This window comes from Manacus candei, unplaced genomic scaffold (assembly GCF_025592945.1).
Source record: "Manacus candei isolate 608988 ecotype Guabito, Panama unplaced genomic scaffold, ASM2559294v1 h1tg000050l, whole genome shotgun sequence".
NCBI lineage: Eukaryota > Metazoa > Chordata > Aves > Passeriformes > Pipridae > Manacus > Manacus candei.
Window position 1 is genome coordinate 27,970,240 of NW_026138098.1, and position 21,346 is coordinate 27,991,585.

At 38.8% G+C, this 21,346-nt stretch overlaps 1 protein-coding gene across 3 annotated transcripts in view; it reads right to left on the minus strand.

Annotated features, from left to right (window-relative positions):
• Window positions 1–2,952: 2,952 nt before the first annotated feature.
• Window positions 2,953–21,346, minus strand: part of PARG (poly(ADP-ribose) glycohydrolase) — a 63,591-nt gene continuing 45,197 nt past the window's right edge. For all 3 annotated transcript variants that reach the window (XM_051799808.1, XM_051799807.1, XM_051799809.1), the window contains exons 14-18: window positions 16,732–16,810; window positions 15,869–15,977; window positions 11,221–11,326; window positions 7,073–7,201; window positions 2,953–6,443 (exon numbers count right to left, since the gene is read on the minus strand). In XM_051799808.1, the coding sequence (XP_051655768.1) occupies window positions 6,274–6,443; window positions 7,073–7,201; window positions 11,221–11,326; window positions 15,869–15,977; window positions 16,732–16,810 (593 nt within the window). In that variant the 3' untranslated portion in view covers window positions 2,953–6,273. The remainder of the gene's footprint in view (window positions 6,444–7,072; window positions 7,202–11,220; window positions 11,327–15,868; window positions 15,978–16,731; window positions 16,811–21,346) is intronic.

The following is a 21,346-nucleotide window of genomic DNA, read 5'->3' on the forward strand; positions in this document are numbered from 1 at the left end:
CAGTTTCTGAGAATAAATATAACTGTTTCCAACAAGCAAAATAATTTTCTGTCTGTCTCCACCAAGTGAGTGTAGAAGGGTGAAAGCACTGTCTTCGAGCAAGAAGTCTCCTAGCACACTCCTCCACCCTGAAAAGATGTCAGATGCTCAACAGCCACTACAGAGCACATCCAGGTAGGATTCACAGAGGTTTAATTCCTCACATACTTCAGACCTTGTTCCCAGTGTAAACTGCAGTTTACACAAAGGCTCACAAACACTGTATTTCCAGGCAAAAACATCCTTAATGCCTGTAACCTTTAGCTAAGGTCAGACATTTAAAAAAAGTGACAACACAGGGATGTATTAAAATAAAACAGTTTGCAATTTGTCATTAGTACCTTCCCACAAAAATAGCCTGGGAAGGAAATGTCATTATTTGCATAGGGACAGTGATTAGATGCTAACACATGTAACATATGTCTTCCATCCAAGCTGGTAGTGTCATGTGTGGCACTACATTCTTGTTTCTTGTTCTGTTAACTCTAAACATGGACTTTAAAAACAAATCTGCCTCATTAGTCTTTTGCCTCCTTCTTATTTAGCAAATGCAGTTTTTATCTGTGCAGAATCTCGATAACTAATAGGAAGCAGCTACAGTAGGTATAAAAATTCCAATAATTTGCAGAAGGCATCTCTATAAAAACAAACAAACAAACAAAAAGGTGTTACTGAACTGGGCCTTCCAAGTGAAAATAACAGAGCAGGGAAAACAAAGCATCTGTGGGAAGTTCTGTCCAGAGTAAGTAGGTTCTTACCTGCGTGTTACTTAAATTCTCCAAGAGAAGATTTATACAAACCAACATTTAACACTTGGGTAGAAGGAGGAGTTGAGGCTTTTCAGTAATCTTTACCCAATCAGGCAAGCTCTTGCCATTTTACACCCAAAAAAGAAATCCCCTCGTATTCCATTACTCTGCAAATTTGAACATCAAAGCGGTCCTCTTAGATACAGAAGTTGAGTATCTAAGGGCAAAATATCTCACATTTTTAGTATCACCTGTTTAAAATACCATTAATAACTAAAGAAAAATCACAGCAAAGAAACAGCACAAAAACCTGTCTTTTTCTTGTTGTTTGGCAGATCAGTTGTGCAAAGGATTTTCAGTGCAATCCACCTGATTTAGAGGATTGATGTGTTTGAACTCCTGAGCAAGCACAGCCAGGTTGTAAAGACAGTGCAATCTCTCTCCCTCTCTAGTGCTCAGGTTCCCCTGTGCCCTGCTTTGCAGATTTACAGCAGCTGATTAACAACGATATTAATGATCCACACTCCCAGTCGTTCGCGGCAGCTTCTTTAATCCCCTGCAATGCCTGTGCAGGCACAGCAGAGCACACACCCCCACCACCACCCAGTGTCCCACAGCACTGCCAAGAGGACTTGGAACACGCCAGTGCTTCCTTTGACTGCAGCCCAAGTGCCACTTCCCAGAAGCGTGCAGTGAAGCCCCGGCTGACAGCTCAGCTAAGCAGGAATTGATGGCACTGCTGTAATGGAGTTATCAGTGACAGATACCTCCTGTGCAGCTTCCAGGTCACACTCACTTAAGCAATGATAAATGAGCATGAAACACTGTTAGCACAAAACAAGATCATAAATACTGAATTCTGAGCTAAAAAAACTAACAGCTTCAGACAGCTGTAGCATCTTGCAGTTTCTATGATTTTATGGATGTTCTCACTCCTGTCACGAACGTACCACAAAAAAAGTGAAAGACGACTTTATGCAGATATTCAAAAACAAAAAGAACCCCAGCCATCCTTCCAGAGCAAACATTGCATCACCCCACACTGACTAACTCACAATTACCTCAGTGACCCTGACAGAGTTTGTAACAGCTCTAGGAATCCCAAGGTCTGACATCCATCTGTCCATCCTTCTGCCATATAGTGCTGCTCAGGCCGAGAGGATGCAGAACGTTTAAGATGTAAACGTCAAAAGTGTGACATTCAGTTGTCTGTAACTCCTCTATCCAAACTGACATAGGTGGGAAAACAATGGGAAAAAATGGGAAAAGCACATGGTGAAGCAAATTGTGTTTTATTCGCAGGGATACCTTCCCAGGCTCCAGTTGCTTTTAAGAACTAATACAGAGTATTCCTGAAGGTGTTTGCTGATTACAGTGAGATCAGTGACAGGAGAGACTGGCAGCTGCTTTTGCACTGCAGCAGCAGAGTGTGAGCACCTTCTGCCTCCCCCCACCTGGGGTTTACAAGGTACAACACGAAGGGCATCCACCCTTCTCCCTCCCCAGCCATCACTCAGTCAGAGCCCTGCCATCCCCAGCTCGTCCTGCTCTCGGCCAGACACTGCTCATGGAGAGTGGGATCCATGTATGACAGACTAAATCCTTCAGTATTAACACTGCAAACTCAGTAATCACAGCTGCATATGAAACCTGGTGCAATCATACAATATTTTTGTCCTAATTTTCTGCAGTGCTAAAAAAATGGATTCCTTACTGCCTTAAAACAAGATTTTTGAAAAGCAGTTTGAAATCTCATTTAGGAGGATTTCAGCCCCACTCTTACAAACTCTATGAACACTTACGCAACATGTTTATTATTTATACTTTTTAGGGGGTTATTTGCTTTTGCTTAGTGACATTTCCTTCATGAAGTTCAAAGAGTATTCCCAACGCTTGCTTACCTAAAGCCTGGGAACTAACATCAAAATGCCTGCAGATGGCCATACACATGGATGAAACCACACCCTCCCAATTTACAGTAGCTAATTCCTTTTTACAGTGCTGCACAGATGGAAGCAGCCACTACACTGTACAGTAAGAATAAACTTCTCAGTTATGTTTAATATGACAACTTACTGCTGAAACTAACTGTAGTGCTGTGCCATGTGTGTTCAAATGTGCTGGAATTTCTCTGTCCTGGAAAGGAAAAATCACAAAACCTTGCTTCGGTCAGAATTTTTTAATCATATTCCTACAAAATTATGTAAACATTAGCATACATATCCAGAAAAATCAATATAATATAATGGTGCATAAACTGTAAGTTTAGAGGACTGTCAGGAACACTTGAACAGTTTATAAATTAATATATACAGTATTGGGTACTCTTCATCAGATAAGAAAACCTCAAAACTGAGCCATTTAGGTGCAAGAGCCGTAAAACAACAGAAGTGCTCCAACACCAAACTTGGCTATGAGGCAACATTGCAATCCACATGACTGCCTGTTGTAGTTCCACCACAAACATTCCATTTAGCCACTAAAAAGTATAAAACAAAAGTTTTGGTAGGAAGTTTATTTTTATTGGAAATCATATAGCAAACATCCCTAAAGTAATAAAAAAACCCCCAAACCCGGAATACTCCATAAACAGGTTTCTGGAAGAGTGAAACTGAAGCTTTCTAGGCTGCACAAGGAGATCATCAGCATCTCCATTCCACTCTACTTCCAGCAGAGCACCAAAGGCCTCACTAAAAGAAAAGGTTTTGGGTAGTTTGTAAACAGAGAGTGGTGGGTGGAGGGAAAAAGAAAGATGCAGAGCACATACTGGGCTGACATGCAGCATTCTGGGCAGTTCAGCTTTTCCTGAATTAGAACATCATGAGAATGTAACATCATTGTTAACTTGCTGATTTTGGGCTATTTTGCTTAAAGAAAAAACAAACAAAACGAACAAAAAAACCCTCCAAAAAAACCCCAAAAACCAACCAAAAAAAACTCCCCTACTTAAAAAACCCCAACCCCAAAAAACCCCAAGAAAAATAAATTCTTCAGCCTGCCTGTGATTAAAGTCATATTCAAAGCATTCTTGCAATGTTGCCCTTTACAAGATCAGGAACACACCACAGAATGCAGGATATGTCACTCTTATTCAGACACCACATTAAATGAGTTACTTTCCTCTCCTCCTGTCCATACAAGCATAATTCATAAGGGAAAAAAAACAAGTATGGTAAACATACCCTAATGAATGATCTCAAACAAAAGGCATTCTTCCCCATATTAGAAAATTCTCAGTATCACTGAAACTACAGACTGTATAAAAAGACTAGGATTATCAGGGAAGCACTTGACACTGCAAGAACTCTTTTAACTGAATTCTTCTAATATGATCATCAGAGAATCCTTCCAAAGTTTAAATTCTTCTGTTTCTAGAGTTGAAGTAGAATTTCATTCCACCATATTGTGGTACATTTTTCATACCTGACCAACCACTTCTTACAAAGAAAATTCATATTGCACTAACAAAAATGCATTTAGCTACAATAAAGGGGAGGTCATATCTAGCCATCTAAAGCTTTTTGCTCTATTTTTTCCAGTTGTTTAGGAACAAATTCTGTTAATCTCTTCTTACAGGAAATCCTGAGTAGTAAGGTGAAGAAGGTTTGGCAGATAGCACCAGTTTTCCATCACTTGTCATAATTAACAGGGTACATTTATCATCAGCAATGCATCTAGAAGCACTATCCTAGTTTAACCTAAATGCCCAAATAAGATCCAATCAGCTAATAAAACACTGTTATTCCTATTAGCAGAATCTGAGCCAACACTGAAACATCAGGAGGAAAAGATTTCTGCTAAATCTGAGGACACAGATTGCAAACACAGAAAGAAGCCTGAATTCTAGCACGAATCTTTTCCTTATAATGGACAGGGGTGGAGAAAACTACAGGTGGTGGGAAGAACAGGAAAAAACCCTTAAACTGCTGTGTCCATCACCTTCCCCCACTTAGGCTCAATGCCAAGGCATAGCACTCTGAAGGTGTTTATAAACAACCCAAACTCTCCCCTATTGCTTCCCCCAGAGCAGCTCAGTGAGTGCTTTATTGTGAGCCAGACTGCCAACAGCTTCCAGCATTTAATTACCAGGGTGTCTTTGAGGCTTGGAGAAGTTTTATCTGACATAAGTCAAAAGGATTCATTGATATTAGAGGCTTAGGTCACTACATTTCCTGCTGCAGTTTTACTTGTATTGCTAACTCGTAATAGCAACCATGACAGACCTGAAAATCTAACAAAGAAAGGCTAAACTTAGGAATTTGGGCTTAATCCGAGCTTAAACTACTAAAAGACAAGTCTCACTGGATTGGCCCTGTACGTAGACCTGAAGAAGTTTCATCACAGATGTATCTGCAGTTTTGTGTAAACTATCAATGTACTACAGCAACACTAATTTGGTATTCACAGGTAGTAACAGCACAGTTTTTACACATCTGTTTTTACACTCTGCATTGTTACCATTCCCATGTCTAAAATGACACAGGTGCAAACTCCTAACAAGACCTCATGTCCTTATCTGTAGCCTGCAGACTTTCCTCCCACTGCTATGTGATTTGTTTCCTCACTCACGTTATCCCATGGGGATCTTATACTCACATATATGCACACTGTGATAAAGGAGAACTGATATGACAACATAAACACAACTAACAGACCTTAATTCAAATATCACCAGCAGCACTGAATCTTGAGAAACTTCAAACAGACTAAGACCTTGCTCAGTGTGGTAACAGATAGCACCACCAAAATGGTATGGAACAGTTTCACATGAAAATGTTTCCCTCTGCTTTGGTCACATTTCTCATTTTCCCACTCTCCCGTACTTGGTTTTTTCTCTACTTCTTCATGCTCACCTTTATGCCTGATTTGATAGAGACCATGCAGTTGTGAAATGCATTATAGCTCCTCCAGAATCTTTCAATTTTTAACCATTTATTAAAAAAATAGATTAAACCCAGGACATTTGAAGTTAAACGAATGAAAACTTTGGTAAGAACACTGATGGCACCGTGGTAGTCTTTAAGGATTATGACAATTTTCAGCAAGAACAATCATTCCATTGCTTCTCTCTGACATCATCCCAGAGTTCCATGGCTGCCTGCACTCCAGCTCTGAGTCTGTGTAAGGAATCTACATAAAGTTCTGAAAAATAAAGGCAAAGGAGTACAGGGAAATATTCTAAAGTCTTTCAGCAATCTCTTGAGTGAAATACACATGTACCAAAATATTCTACTTAACAAGGTATAACACAATCCAGACTTACCAAAGAACTTTTTCTGTACACACATGAACAAGGTTTTCATGTATGAAACCAACCAAATAAATCTAGTGTCTCAAAGGTGTTTGTAGTTTTTTTGTTTGAATGTTATACATAACTATGCAGTCAATATAGATTGAGTTAAGCCAGCTCATTCATTATGTCCAGCATTTCACACAATATACCAGTGGGAGGAGATAAACATTATTCTGATCAGATACATTTATTTTAATCTTCAAAGCACAACCCTTTTTCTTCTTCATCATCATCATCAGTAGAATCTGCATAGGACTCAATGGTGTTGTATATGAAAGAGTACAGCTTGACATCTGGCCCTGAAGTGGAACAGTTTCTGCATTCTTCATTGTAGTATCTCAGCAACAGCCTATAAATGTCCCCTTAAAAAAAAAACAAAACAAAAAAGAAATAATTAAAAAACATGTAAGAACATGCCATATGAGCAATGCATGATTGCAAATGAAGGCTGGCAATGCACATGCACACAGACATAGTGGCTAGGAATGTCTCTCTAAATGAGCAGTGGCAGAGGAGCCATGTAATGGGAATGTGACTGTTTCAGGTTGTTCAGAACATAGGATGGGCTCCCTCAACTTCCTGCACCAGCTACCCCAACACTGGGCTTGCATACACATTACTTACAAATGCATTGCCAATTGCACTGTAAGACAGATCTGTACTAGGAATGTGTAAGCAGATTTCCCCTTTTTAAAGTATTACTGAGTTATATTAAAAGCTTTTGCAAACCTTCTACCTACGACATATATCTGTGTTTTCCAGATTCTACAGCTTAACTCCCAAGTGAATTAGAAAGAATTCCAGAAGTTTTCTAACAGATTACACTGCTGACCCTGAATCAGAAGAGTTCCCCATTCTGGAAACAGGTACAAATAAACCAAGACCTATGTGCTTGTGTTCAGGACTTGATGATGATAATTCCATTGGAAAATTTCTACTCATAGAGATGGTGAAGTCTCTTTGCTGCAAGGAAAGATTTTTTTATGCTCACCAATAGTTTGGCCCTTCTCACAGAGAAAAGTATGCATGCTGTAAATATCCCGCATCAGCTCCACATCTCCAAAGGTAAAATAAACAATATCACGTCCAGCCTCAGCAGCTGCCAATATCTGTATTAAGGCTGAAACAACAAAAGAGATTATACACATAAATACAGGATCAAATCATTTGCTGAAGGGAAAAACACAGCCTAATTTTACACCAAAGAATCACAGCACCCATCTCCAGGTGAACACTGCAAAGCAATCTGAACAATGGGTAGTTAAAATTAAGAATACTGGGCACTGCAGCTCAGATGCTGCAGTATTCTGCTAGAGCTGCTAGTGACAACCACCCCTACTTTGCAGATAAACAATGTGCTTGAAACTCAGAGGGGTTTCTTCTGGTCTGTGCCAGGACTCAGCCACTAATTAGCCAATAAATGCCTGTGGCAGCACAAGGCAACAGAGCCCCATCTCACATCCTGGTTTGAGCTGCTTGCATCAAGCCACAGACAGTGGGGTACAAACCATTTCCATGCTCTGTCACCTGTCAGAAGGAATGGAGCCAACCCTAGGTAAGCTATGCAAAGCAGGAGCTGACCCAACTTTTAGCTTCCCAGAGGAGATCTGTGGTTCTGCAGCCTCTTACTGCACAAATTGAAGGTGCCCACCACACCCGTAACAGAGACAAGCAGTGTGGAACACGATGGCTCAGGCTGACCTGCAGGAGGTGAGTGCTGATGCCAGGAATGCAATTCATATTATTTAACCTCCAGCTTTCTGTCACACTCACTGGACCAAGCTGCATCCCTCACTGGACCGAGCTGCATCCCTCACTGCACCCAGCTGCATCCCTCACTGCACCCAGCTGCATCCCAAGTTCTGTCAGTGGCTAACATTACAATATAGAGAAGACTCTGTTCTTCTATATGGAGAAGAAAGAAAATGCTTCCTATTTTGGAAACAGGTTTTTGAAGATTCATCTTGAGAAGTGATGTGGGGTATTGATCAACAGTCCAGCTGAGCCAAGCTAATGACCCACTGCAACTGGAGAAGTGGCTCTGGTCCACTTCTCACCCACCTCCTGACTTTTCTGCAGCTCTCAGGTACTCAAACATCTCATTGTCCCAATTCCATTTACCAAACTGGCAGAAAATTGTAGGAGTTGTTTTCTGCTAGAACAGCAGTTGAATTGGCTGAGTGAAGGGTCTGCCAAGAGCCAGAGCTGAGGCAAGGGAGGGCCCCAGACCACAGAGCCAAGAACGAGAAAGAGGAGAAGAAGAACAAGGACCCTCTCAGGTAGCACCAAACTTAAAAGAGCACAGGTCTTTCACCAACCAGTCCTGTGAGGCTGGAGTGTCACAGAGGCAAGTGATCAGTCACACCTTCATTCCAGGGAATGTTACAACAGTCCAAATAATGGACCCCAGCAACTATTTAATCTATTGCAGCTTGTCTTACTTCAGAGCCTACTGGTACAGTTCTGATATTAATTCTTTCCTTTTCTACCCAGTAAGTAGAGTTAATTAAAATGTGATTAATATTGTCTTTGTAAAGATTAATGTTAAATAAAACAGCATACATACTGCATTGCCACCTGCTAGTGGAAGCTAAATAGAAAGCTGTTCATAGCTAAAGAATCTTTCACATTTTTAAACAGAGATCTAGTAAAATATTGCATTCTTTAATCAAAAAAACCCTCTTGTAAACCCATTGCTAAAATTATAAATTACATGATTCACATGTGGAATTAATCTCAATCTGGGAATGATACTTTAATTAAACTACTGAACCAGCTGTGGATTTAGTAAAGCTTCAGTAGTTCAGCTTTTAAAGAGTCCAATTAACTGGCTTGCATAGGGGAACAGAACCTAATGAATACTATTATTCATTCCATACAAACAATGCAGTTTCACTTTACAGAAGACATTAAAAATATCCTCCTGTTTATTTTGAATTGCTGTAAATCTTATGAAACTAGGACCAAAGTTTCTGCCAGGACTCAGACTTCTCAGTCTTCTGGCCATTAATGACATACAGCACCATGTGACATTTCCATGCCACTGATACAGGCAGAAGCCCCACGAGAAGAGCAGGCACAGCGATGCCACACTGGGGCCGACACCCGTGCCCAGGAGGCACAGCCAGGACCTCAGGAACACCACAGCAGCACCTCAGCAGCATCTCCATGGGGCCAGAGGCCTGCTTTCCTCTCCTCCCACTAATCCTACAGGGGCCTTTTTAAAGCACTCTTCCCAGTGAACTTCCTAAGCAAGAACACCAAGTCAGCTAAGGAGCACTTTCTCACAACCGACAGAGGTTAAATTTATGTATTTATGAGATGCCTCATCAGATCACTTCCTTTGCATTTGCAATAAAACAACACTTTTCCAGTGTTTAGACAGTTGCACAGAGCTCCACCAGCTACTAATTGTCCTCTGGTTTCAAAAGCAAGACAAGATCTTCCAACTTCTCCTGATTATATAAACATATTTTTTTCAGTATTGAAAGTCTTGAGTTTATACTGAAATTCTGTAGAAATTTCCCTAACTTAGCTGGAATCTGGCTTGTTTACATACCAGGTCTTTTTTATCAAGTCAGGTTATTTTTTTTCCTCCCTTAAGAAGACTTAAGATTTTGCATCATTTGTGACCTTGAGTGAAACCATATTTTATACACAATTGTGTTCCTTTAATTTGCAACTCAAAAAGATCATGACGAAATATCATAGTGCATTATGGCACTTATCCAATTATATCCAATTGCATCAAATATTTTGGGGGTTCTGAAGGCTCTGTTACAGATCCAGATATTAATTCTTAAAGGATAAGGGTGGATATTTGAGAATATAGGTCAAAAAGTAAGATTTTAAACTATGAAAACTATTCTGTCATTCCAATACACTATCAAGCCACTGTAGACAACAAAAGCTATTTACTTGGACTCAGTGATGCAGTGAGCAACCCCTATTCTAAAAGACACATCTAGTGTTGAGAAAATAATGAGTTAAATCAGATGAGCCATAGTTTTATCAGAAAGCCATACATTAAAAAAAATATACATGGGATAATGAAAGTTGAGACCCAAGACAAAGACCTTATGCAAATTAAAGTGTTTATTAAACCTCCCTAACACAAACGAAATATGCTCAGATCCTGCAGTGAATACTGCTCCTGGTATTGACAATCTGCACTTGGCAGCCCATTTTATCTAATGGACATCAAAAAACAACTGTCAGGAAATCAATGAGCATTGAGAAAAAAATAGATGCTCAATGAATAAAACACATTAAGAAAGAAAGCTAATGAAGCTAGGAGCCTGATGATTGTTTGTCTCAATGTAGCTACTTAAAGCCATTCAGAAAAGAAAATTTTAAATACTCTCCAAATGTCTGGAAACAAGAAAAATGTAAATTTCTACTTAGGACTTATATATGAGTCAGGGTATCAATTTACATGTCAGGATCCATCAGTTCTTGACTTGATGGAAAAGGTCTTAAATGAATGTAGGCATGTGATATCTGCTGCATTATAAATACTCTAATTAAATATAAAAGAACATGAGAAAGTGAGTGATATAACAGGCAAGTCAGGAAAGAAAGAAGCATGTCTAAGTGACTGGAAACCTCTCTGGCATACAGCAATATATTAAGGAGCAAAACTAAACATGAAGCATTGCCAGCAAATTTGTGAAGCCTTGCAAATTACCAGGTACCTTAAACAGCTCTGCAGAGATATGAATTTCAGACATAATCTAAAAAGTCTGCTCCAGAAAGGCCAACTGATTTATATGACTGACAACTGCAATGAACATGTTCTTTTGAGAACTAAAACTGTGTATCTGTGCTTTTGAAGGTTTCAGTGCTACAGGTCCCTCTAAACCTGGCATTTTACCATCACGTACTTACCTCACACTTTAAACTGGAAACAGCACATAAAAGCAGTGTGCTTTTTTATTGTTTAAGGCCACATTACTCATGGCCTAAAGATCAAAGCTAATGAACCAGTTCTATGGATATTTTAACTACTATTCCAATTCTTGGCTAAAATGTATTAATTAGAATAAAACCAAAAAATGTACTTGAACGAAAACATATGGCCAAGGATCAAAATCTAAGTTATTTGATTCTTTTGGACATAAGGAAACTTCTGCAATTTACCTTTTAATCGGGAGTCCCCTCCAAAGGCACCACATCCCCAGTTTCCTGTGGCTATTGCAGAGAGATGCTGGGGTGGAACATTGGGTCTAGAGAAGCCACAGTAGGCCTGCATGCAGACAAGAGGCAGAAGAGGAATTTCATAGGCAGCCTGGTGCAACACTTTCAAACAGTAAGATGACAACAATAATCAGTATTGTCTTCTAGCAATGCCAAATTCAAACTACTTCAATATACCATTAGTCTTCCTTTAAATTTAAGATCAGTAACAAAAACATTTAAGGCAAGAAGAAGTTTGCCTTATTTGGATCCAAGCTAAAAATTAAGATACAAGTGCTGAGTCCCAGGGATTTCACCACAGCTACTGGAACCTTATCAGGATATCCAGAGCAGAGAATAACTAACAGTAGATGGTAGCATGTTTGTTGCTTTTGGGCCTGTTTAAATTACATAATAGCTGAACTGCTGTATCCAGTATCACCAAAATTCCTCAGAACTCAAAATAAAATACAAAATGACATCTTCCAGTACAGGTCTAATAAAACAAATGAGGGTAGGAGAAGAAAGTGTGATATTCACTAATAAACCTTGAGTAAAGGCAGGTACTTCCATGTACAGAAGAAAAGATAAATCTCTTTGGGAAGTTTTTCAACAGTACAAAAATGTATTGAGTTGGTACAATTGTCTAATACAGAAGTACCCACAGTTTCACTCCAATCTGATCTAAGCTGCAAATTCAGACTTCTGTTATAATTCAGTTAAATTCAGCAGGGTGCCCTGATTCAGAGTTTACATAAGGAGCACTTACACATCATCAGGTGCATGCAGCTCTGTCAAGTCAGAGCCATTAGAGTGATTAATGTCCAAAGCAAGTTTGCACCAAACTCGTGGGCCAAGCAAGCCAGTACACTGGCTGTGGGGACAATAATTCTTCAAATTCCATCCTCCCAGCTGGGAAATGGATTGATGTTGGAACAGGATGCCATTTTCTTTTCAGCTTTTACTTAATAGGCATGTATTTCTCAAGTTACCAGGACATGGAGAACAAAACCTGTCTCGTCAGACACAATAAGTCATCAGCAAATACTTGGGAGGACTTCAGCAGCAACGAAGAAAAATATCTAAGTAAGTGCTCCCATATGATTTTTCATAGCAAACAAAGGATAAAGAAAACTCATCACTTTTTTTTTAGAGACAATGCATCAATATTTTAGATAAGTTTCACCTAGGAATGCAGGAATATGAAAGGTTTCTGTGCAGCTTTAAAGGAGTTACTTCCATATCAGAAACAGAAAAGCTGTTACTTTTGAACTACATAAAAGAATCTGATTTTAAGTTGTAACAACTTCTAAATAATATGAGAGAACATACACTTGAAGTTGTGTGATGCTTACAGTTGGTTTGTTTTCATATAAAACTATTACATATAATTCTCACACTCAGCACCGTTTGAAATATGTTCTGCATACCAAAATTCTTAGGGAAGCATTTCTTGTCAAACATGAAGCTGCAGCTTTTTTTTTAATTGGGGACTATAAAAATAGTCTTAATGACATTTATGAGTGGGATTGCCAGTCCAGTTATAAGTCAGTTGTTCCCCAGGATTTGGAAAGTGAAACTTTAACTGGAGAAATCATTGCTAGCGAGAGTCTTTACTAGGCAATCATTTCAAGGGGTAGCAAGGATAGAACAGTGACATGTCTTACACACAGATCTGCAAACCTTCATGCTGAAATCAGAGACAGTGATTTATTTTTTTCTTACTCTGAACAGCTGGCTTCAGACACATTAATCTTGTTTTCTGGGTATGGGTTAAACCAAAAACAAGGGTCAGCCTCAGACATCTAACTTTTGAGAAAACTAACTGGGAATGAACATCTGGTTCTTTAAGACAAATGATCTTAGAGAAATCATACACAGTTATAATAAGATACATGTTTTAAGAAGAATCACTTGAGGTTGTTCTCAATAATTTCATAGTGTCCAACAAAATAACAGACAAACAAAAGAACTTCTGGATCCCGAGCTCTGTTTACTAACACTTGTATTTCAAAGCCTGTCTGCATATACTGGGGTATATGGGTCCTGATTTACTAAATCATACTAGAAATGCAGTTGCAGCTTATTCCATCAACTTGCTTTTACCCACAGAAAACTCTTAAGGTTAATATTAAATGAAATGGAAAACTCCACCACAGTACATGAAAAAAATATTTGAATAATTAAAATACTGAAGAAACTCCAATAAGCTTGATCAAATCTTTACTGTAATAAGCAGAGAATTAACTCAGGCTTAAAATTTTCTTTAAATACCAAATTAGTCCTCATAAAACAACATCAGCCAAACAAATACACTTTATACAAGTTGCAGTGATCTACCATAATTTATTTTAAAAATCCAAACTCAATAAAACTAAAAATCGTAGGCAGATCATAAATTCGCTGGTGTGGGTAATCTGAATTTTGTTCTAAGATATCACTGAAATTTACAAAATGTACTTAACTGTCTTTTTCAGGGCTAATTTCATTATCGACCATGAAGAAACAAGCCGATAAATGTTACTTTAGTCAAGATGCTAAGGTTTTACAACTAAATTAAATTAGTCCTTCAGCACTGTACATCATCTTGAAGGGGTGTATTCCTCTTCTGGCTGAGAATCTGGGCAGCCTACTCCTATGTTTGAATTTGTTTAAAATACATCCTATGTTATTCTACACTCTGCTATACTACAGAAAGCAGGAGGCTTTAACACCTGCAGCACAGAGCCCTTATATTCAGCACCCAAGCTAAAGCAGATGCTGCATCTCTAAATGTAGGACACTAAGGAGACTTCATCATTAGCACATTCTGAACCCCAACATAAGCACACTAATACAGCATAACTGAATTACCATTCTTGTACTCAACTGCTCAGTAAAAACAGCACTGCCATTGCTGTAACAGGCCTTTCACCACCTGTGCCTCACACCAGCCATGCAAGGCCCTCTTCCAGCCCAGCAGCATTTGTACCAGCTGAGAAAGATTTGCTATGTGAACTGGAGACTGATTCCAGATACAGCATGTTAGGAGATAAAATCTGTGTGTGGGATAACAGCAGAAAACATGGGCACAGGTTGAAAGCTAATATCTCAACTATAAACAGCTGGCTGATAGCAATTACTAGTCACTGAAAAATTACAACCCCAAAACCTGGGAAAAGACTGCTTTAACTTCAATTAAAGAGCAGCAGTGAAACAAGAAAACCAAATAACAGGAAAATCTCAGCCATGTAAATGTTAAAGCACCTGCAATGGCTAGGGAAAGTAACCCAGTGTTCCCAAACATTATGCAGCACATAGTCCAGGGCAGAGACCAAGGGCTGGGAACCATCTCAAATATCTTCTTTAAGGACGAAATCCCAAAATAGGCAGAGGACAGGAGAAAACATGCCCACCACAGTTACAGCTTCCCTTGTCAAAGAGTTCTTCAGCCTGGCAACTTTGGTGTCTGAGACTATCAAGGACCACAGACACTGCAAAGTGCAGTTCTGTATACACACAGAGAACTCAGGGAAAGGTCAAGGACTGACAACTTCGAATACACACCGATAATGATTAATAATTATTAGTAGGAAGTGTGCTGGTCTCAAATGTAAGTCTAGAAGTTTTGTTTAAAGGATTAAAACTGGCCTGATTTGTCAGTCTTCTGAACACTGTGTGCTCTAACTGGCATGTATATACACATATCCAGCTGCAACCACCCTTACTATTGTGAAAATAAAGAATGGGGATTTATGAGCAGCTGTTGATGACTCAAGAAGTCATCAACATATGAAAAGATAAACTCTCAGGTAATATGCTGATACCCCAGGAGCAGAGAAGAAAGGTGCAAGAAAAGGAAGTGGCACCACATCTATGAACTGTCACCATGTTAAAACATGAGGCACCTCCTTCTCCACCTTGACTGCACAGCTGAGTAGGATTCAACAGAGCAAAGCACAGGAAAAGAACTTAATACCATAATTTTGAATCATAGAATGATTTCAGTTGGAAGGAACCTTGAAGATCATCTAGTTCTAACCCCCAAGCCATGGGAAGGGATGACATTCACTATATCAGGTTGTTCAGGGCCCCATCCTAGCTGGCCTTGAACACTCCCAGGGATGGGGCATCCACAGCTTCCAACCTGTTCTAGTGCTTCCCCACTCTCACAATAAAGAATTTCTTCCTAATATCTACTCTAAACCTGCCTTCTTTCAGTTTAAAACCTTGTTCTGTATAAAAGGTCCCTCTCTCTCCTTTTTTAAGCCCCCTTTAGGTACTGGAAGGATGAAATAAGCCTCTCTCTGAAGCCTTCTCTTCTCCATGCTGAAGAACCCCAACTCTCAGCCTGTCATTTAGAAGCAGGACAGGGAAGAGTCAACAAAACATATAAGCAAGTTTCATTTATATTTTTGAAAGTATTTTATACCTTTGAATGGTGTATCAAAGGACGAGAGTTCTTTTTCACCATCTTGTGTTTAACATCGGATAGCAAAACCCTGAAGTTCATCTTTTTTTTTATATGAGAAACAACTAAGCAAGAACTTCCTTAGCTGAAGACAATAATACAAAAATATTTGAAAAGGTACTATAAACATTAGACTGCAGGCTGATTTAAGAAGTTACTGGCCTTGTTGAGCTCTCTTCTAATTTTCTCCGGACCAAACTGATCAAGGAAACGTCTGAAGTGAAATGCATCTATAGCAACAATTTCAGTGTGGCGGCGTTGCCATTCATCCCTAGAATTGGAGGGGGAAGAAAAGTAGATGGCATTAGTTGTTTAATATTGGCCATATAACCAGAACTCAAAATGAGTAGTTCTCTGCAAAGCTTCTCTGTTACAAGCAGTTAAAAAGGTGAACTCAAAACAGGCAACGGAGTGCTCTCTCTGTGGGTTGGGAAGGAAAGCAGCAGCAGAAGCGAGACAGGTTGCACCATAAATTTGGGCACAAACATGAAAGAAACCCAATTACACAGCACTATTTATTAAGTACACCAGAACACTGCAAGGTCAGTGTCTCTCTGTCTTCCTGCTACATTTAAATGAGTATATTGTGTATGTTTCTCTACCAAATGAATAATATTTTGTATACACTATAACAACATTGTCGGAGAAATAAATTCAAGAGCTCAGAGCTTTCTACTCAGATTCATGATGTTAAATCTTATTTTGCCACACATGGACTGCACTGTTGCACCTGAGGTATTATTGTCAAACTTCATGTGACATTACAATCCACAGTATCTTAACAAAAATGTGGATTAAATACATACAACTATAAAAGATGTTGGTCTAAGAACCAACATATGGTCAGGTACCACTTGTTAGCATTAACATCTTACTATTAATATAACTTTCTTAACTTGTTTGCTCTACTGAAGAGAGCAGCATCAAGTAGTCAAATACTCTATCAAGGCAAATGCTAGGAAATACTTAAGAGCACCAAGGTATTAAATTTGTAACATTTATTTGTTCCTTCACTTAAACTTTACCTTGGGGTCTTATCTTCATGGCTTCTTGCCCACCGATAAGTTTCTGCATAGCCTGTATACTCACTGTACTGCTCAGTACCTGAAACAAATGATTTTCCATATTACTTATAAAATATGTACATATTTTTCTCACTTGGTGAAACTCTGATAGGAATCACTGCTTCTCCCAGTGAACATGCAGCTCCCAGAAGCAATGGAAAATAGAGAACAAGATCTTCTTGTGAAGCTCCTTTCCCACAGGTGAGGAGTAGCATCCACCACAGAACATGACAAGTGCAGATCTACATCTGCTGCCCAGCATAATAGCAACAAGACAGTTTTCAACTTCACCACTCCCTAGTTCAATAGCTTCCCAGTACACTGCCTGTCATCTTTAAAGTTTTACCAGCTAATATCTGGTTAACAAGAACTGTGATGGCATCTTGCCTTTCTTTTTTTTGTTTTTGAGGTTACTTACTACCTGTAAACACAATGGTAACAGTCACTGCCATTAAAAATGTGGCAGCCCCACTTCAACACAGTTTAGCAAACATCTGGGCCAACAGTTTAGGAAACATGAGAAGAAAAATATAAAGAAATTCAAATGTATTTGGTGAGCTATATGTTTATGCATTTTATTATTCTAATGAGTTTTATTTCTCTAACTAAATGAAATCCATACAGCTGAAGAAAACCCTGATGGTCAGAAACCAAACAGATTCCAACATGCCAGTGTTACCCAAGTTGTTGCCCTACAGGCTCTTGAGGGCAACTTTACACAACCATAAGTGGGGCTGTTAAAAGCTTTGTCTCATTGCCCAATACATCTCTTCCCTTTTGTTTTGTTTTACATTGGTTCAGCATCATTTCTGCACTATGGTTCCTGGTAGGAATTGTCAGATTTCACAGCAATTAATGGCACTGAATGGACTAAAGGCCACTGCTCTCAGCTGCAGTGCTCAGCACCACAAGCCACTTCTGTAAAACCACAAGGACCCAAGAAAACACTGTCTGGAACACACTTGGCTGCTCCTGAAAAGGTCCAACAGTGTATCTTGGCAAGCATGAAGGGCTGTAAGAAAGCAGCTTATTAAGGCCACCAGTAATTTCAGCTACTGTGCTCTGCTCTACCAACTCCTTTTGAATGGTTTATCCCAAGACCAAGAAGGAGCACATCTTAACTGAGAACAAGGATCATAACCTTTCTAAAGGGCTGCCTTTCACCTCATTTTGTAGAGCTTCAGGACCTTGCTTCAAAACCTGGGGATTGTACAAACACCTAAAAGATATACTCCTGAAGTAATGCCACAGAAAAATCACAACTTTTCCCCCAGTTCTGAGCTCACACCAGCTGAATTTGGAAGGAGGGACTGAAAAAGATAACTTGTTTGGAGAATTTCAGTTCTAACAGGTATGATTTGGCACAAGTTATAAACAGTAAGAGTAAGAACAGAACTGTTGAGCAACCCCTTAAGTAATGACACCAGCTATGCCTATAAATAGAACAGGAAAAAAATAGATTTTAGAAAGAAGTGCAAGCTGACAGCACAAAACATCTGACTATTAAGACAAGAGTAGTGCCTAACTATTGTGTAGATCAGCAATACCCTGAGAATACAAATGTTTAAATTTAGTCTAGTTTTCCAATCTCTAAAATAAAAATACAATTAAAGTTGAACAATCAAAACCATAAAACTATTAACTTTAAACCTCACTGACAAGGGAATTTGAATGTTGGCCTTCAGTAGTCTCAAGCACAGGAAACAAGCTGTTAAAAACTGTTTAAAATTATGCATATCCTTCAAGACATTTTGCCCATTTATCCTTATTAATTTTAACTGCCAAGGCTTATCAGTGCTTCTTTAACTCCTCTGCCCTATTATCCACTCATTATTTATTTAGATTTGTCTAGATGATAAATCACACTGAGGGCACACAAACCCCACTCAAGGCTATTTTGAGAAGTTGCTATGCAAAATGAGTGGGATGGTAAAAGATTCCTCACCAAGAGTTCACTTCCTGATACCAAACCATCTCAAAACTGTTGATGACAGAGTATGCCCATGTATTCACACACATCCGTGCCCTCATACAAAGGACAACCACAAGTAGCTTCAATATTCAGAAATCAGCTTTCTAATTGAATTGCAGGCAATCAACCTTCAGCAAGACTCTTCCTGACATACATAAAATTCAGTTTTACTGATATGCTTGGAAAAAGTGTCCAAGCATACAGCAAGAAAAGACAGACAAGGGAAGTACGTGACTTTTCTGAGAGCTCTCTTTAGAGGACAATACAACAAAACTTCCACCTTCAAGAAGGAAGTATTTCCTTTGGTGTCTAACGTGTGGAAAGAAAACACCAGGTTATCAAGATATTGTACCAGGATAGATTAAATGATAGTTAAAGTATTAAGCTGGCTTTTTCAATGTTCATTGTTTTCATTAATTTTTATGGAATTGCAGTGTCTGATGACAAAAGCACCAGGAAACAAACAAACAAGCAAACACACACACATTTATAAAAAAATCAATAGCAGAGAAACTCAAAGAAATCACACAAACTCTAAAGTCATGTTCCAGAAACCCAAAGTTAATGAAAATCAATGACTTTTCATAAGTGAAGCTCTGGAAATTTGTAAGGCAAAAATGATTATTCAACTGGCAGCACTTTTGCCTCTGAACTACTGGGATATAAACTTTTGTTTCTGGGAGAACAGAAGCAGTACGGGATAAGCTGGATAAGCTAATGTTTCTGTTGAATCTTTTTTCTTCCTATTAAAAAAAACAAAGGGGTAAAAAAAGGCAAACCACAAATAATGCATAATAGCAGAGTTCCATCAGAACTTTAAAAAAAAGCTACAAAACCTAAAAAAGCCAACCTAAAGTCAAAAGAATCTCTATACAAGTACCATTCAAAAACCTATACTTTGTGAAACTGGTAAAAGTTACAGCATTAGACAAAAAGTGAAACTGCCAAGTGTTGGTGTTTATGGGATCTCATCAACCTAGAAAGATTTGCACCTACGACTAACAATAAATAGACCTTTCTCAGACTCCACAGTCCAGCTTTATATTTGCATATGACTTGTACAGTATTATAGTGTTTCCAGGCATTGGGAAAAACTCCACTATAGTGTTCCTCTAGTATTTCTTATGAGCTAGAGATTTTACCTCTGGAGAGGCAGTTCTACTAGCACTGAATAAAAAGCAGATGTGAAAATTGCAAGAGTATAGTTTTGTAGTCACCAACATAAAGGCACATTAATGTCAAAAGTGAGGGGAAGGTCCTTCTCTCCCTTTCAGTCAGTTCTTCCAATCCTTATCTTGTACCTCCTTAAGTCTTCTGGCTCTCCTGACACTGGCATGATCAGCCTGCTAAATCCAGCTGAAAAACCATTTTCCCCTGAGTAAATTTTCAGCTGAACCAATTATCTGATCTCATCTGCTGCCTGGGTAATGTGGTCAGAAGCCTCTAAAAATGCATTGCTAAGATGTGGTCCAGACTGGCCATCTGCAGATTCAAAGCAAACATGGAACACAGCTTCATTGCTCTTAATGCTGCCTGAGTACATGTGAGCTCAAACAGGGGAAAAACAGAATGAAAAAAAAAATCTGAATGAAAACCACTCACATTCATTCACAGCTCTGCCAGAAATGCAGCTGTGGGAACCTCTGGCACTGCTGTTGACATTTCTGTAGGTAGATGTCTGTGCTGAAGAACTTGACTGTTTGCTTGACCAGTTCCATATTCATTACAGCAGTGATATTAACCAGATACTGTGCAATCACAACAAATTTAATTTATCTCCCAATTTCTTGGACTCCTCTGCAAATTTAACCTGCACAGTTATACCCATTAGGCCACTGAGTCAAGATGCATCACAAAGAACGTAATTTATCAAGAGGATTGTGACACAGGGGAGACTTGGCTAAGCACCAAGGTGGAAGAGCTCCAGGGATTAAATAAAAATGATGGAATGGATATTTCCATTAGTGAAGAACACCATATCACAAATACTAATCGCAAAACACTGTAAAGTACTCAAGAAAACTAAATGTTGCTGCAGTGAAAAAACGTCCTCACCTTTATTTGTCCATTTTTTTTTGCAGGGGAATGGAAGAAGGTCTTTCAAAACATTCATTTAGAGTTTTCCCCCATCAGTTATTACTCAGATTGATAGCTGTGCTCTATTTTTACCCCCCTCATCCAGAGAACTTCAGTGCTTTAATATGTTAATACAGTATCATATCCAAAATATACAAAAGAAGTTTGTGATAGCCAAGAATTTTTTTTCTGACTCATTTTTTTAAAAGGTAATCACAAAAGCCAATTTATCAAAAAGTTTTCACAGAAAAGGCATTAATTCTGGCAGGGTGGAAAAACAAAATAAAACACTGTCTTAAGAAGATTACCAAGTATAACATTGAAAACAAAAGATGTTCTGCCCAGTACAATCAATAACTCAGGAGAGAGTAAGCCTTGCAAGATTTAAGTTCAATTTTCTACTGTGTATGCCTGTAAGAGAAAGAAGTGCTATAGATGGACTTTTCCAAGAACTGTATTCTAAAACCTATACAAAGTCTTGATTTTTGAGACAGCTCAGGTACCTAAACACGATATTTTTACTATAGC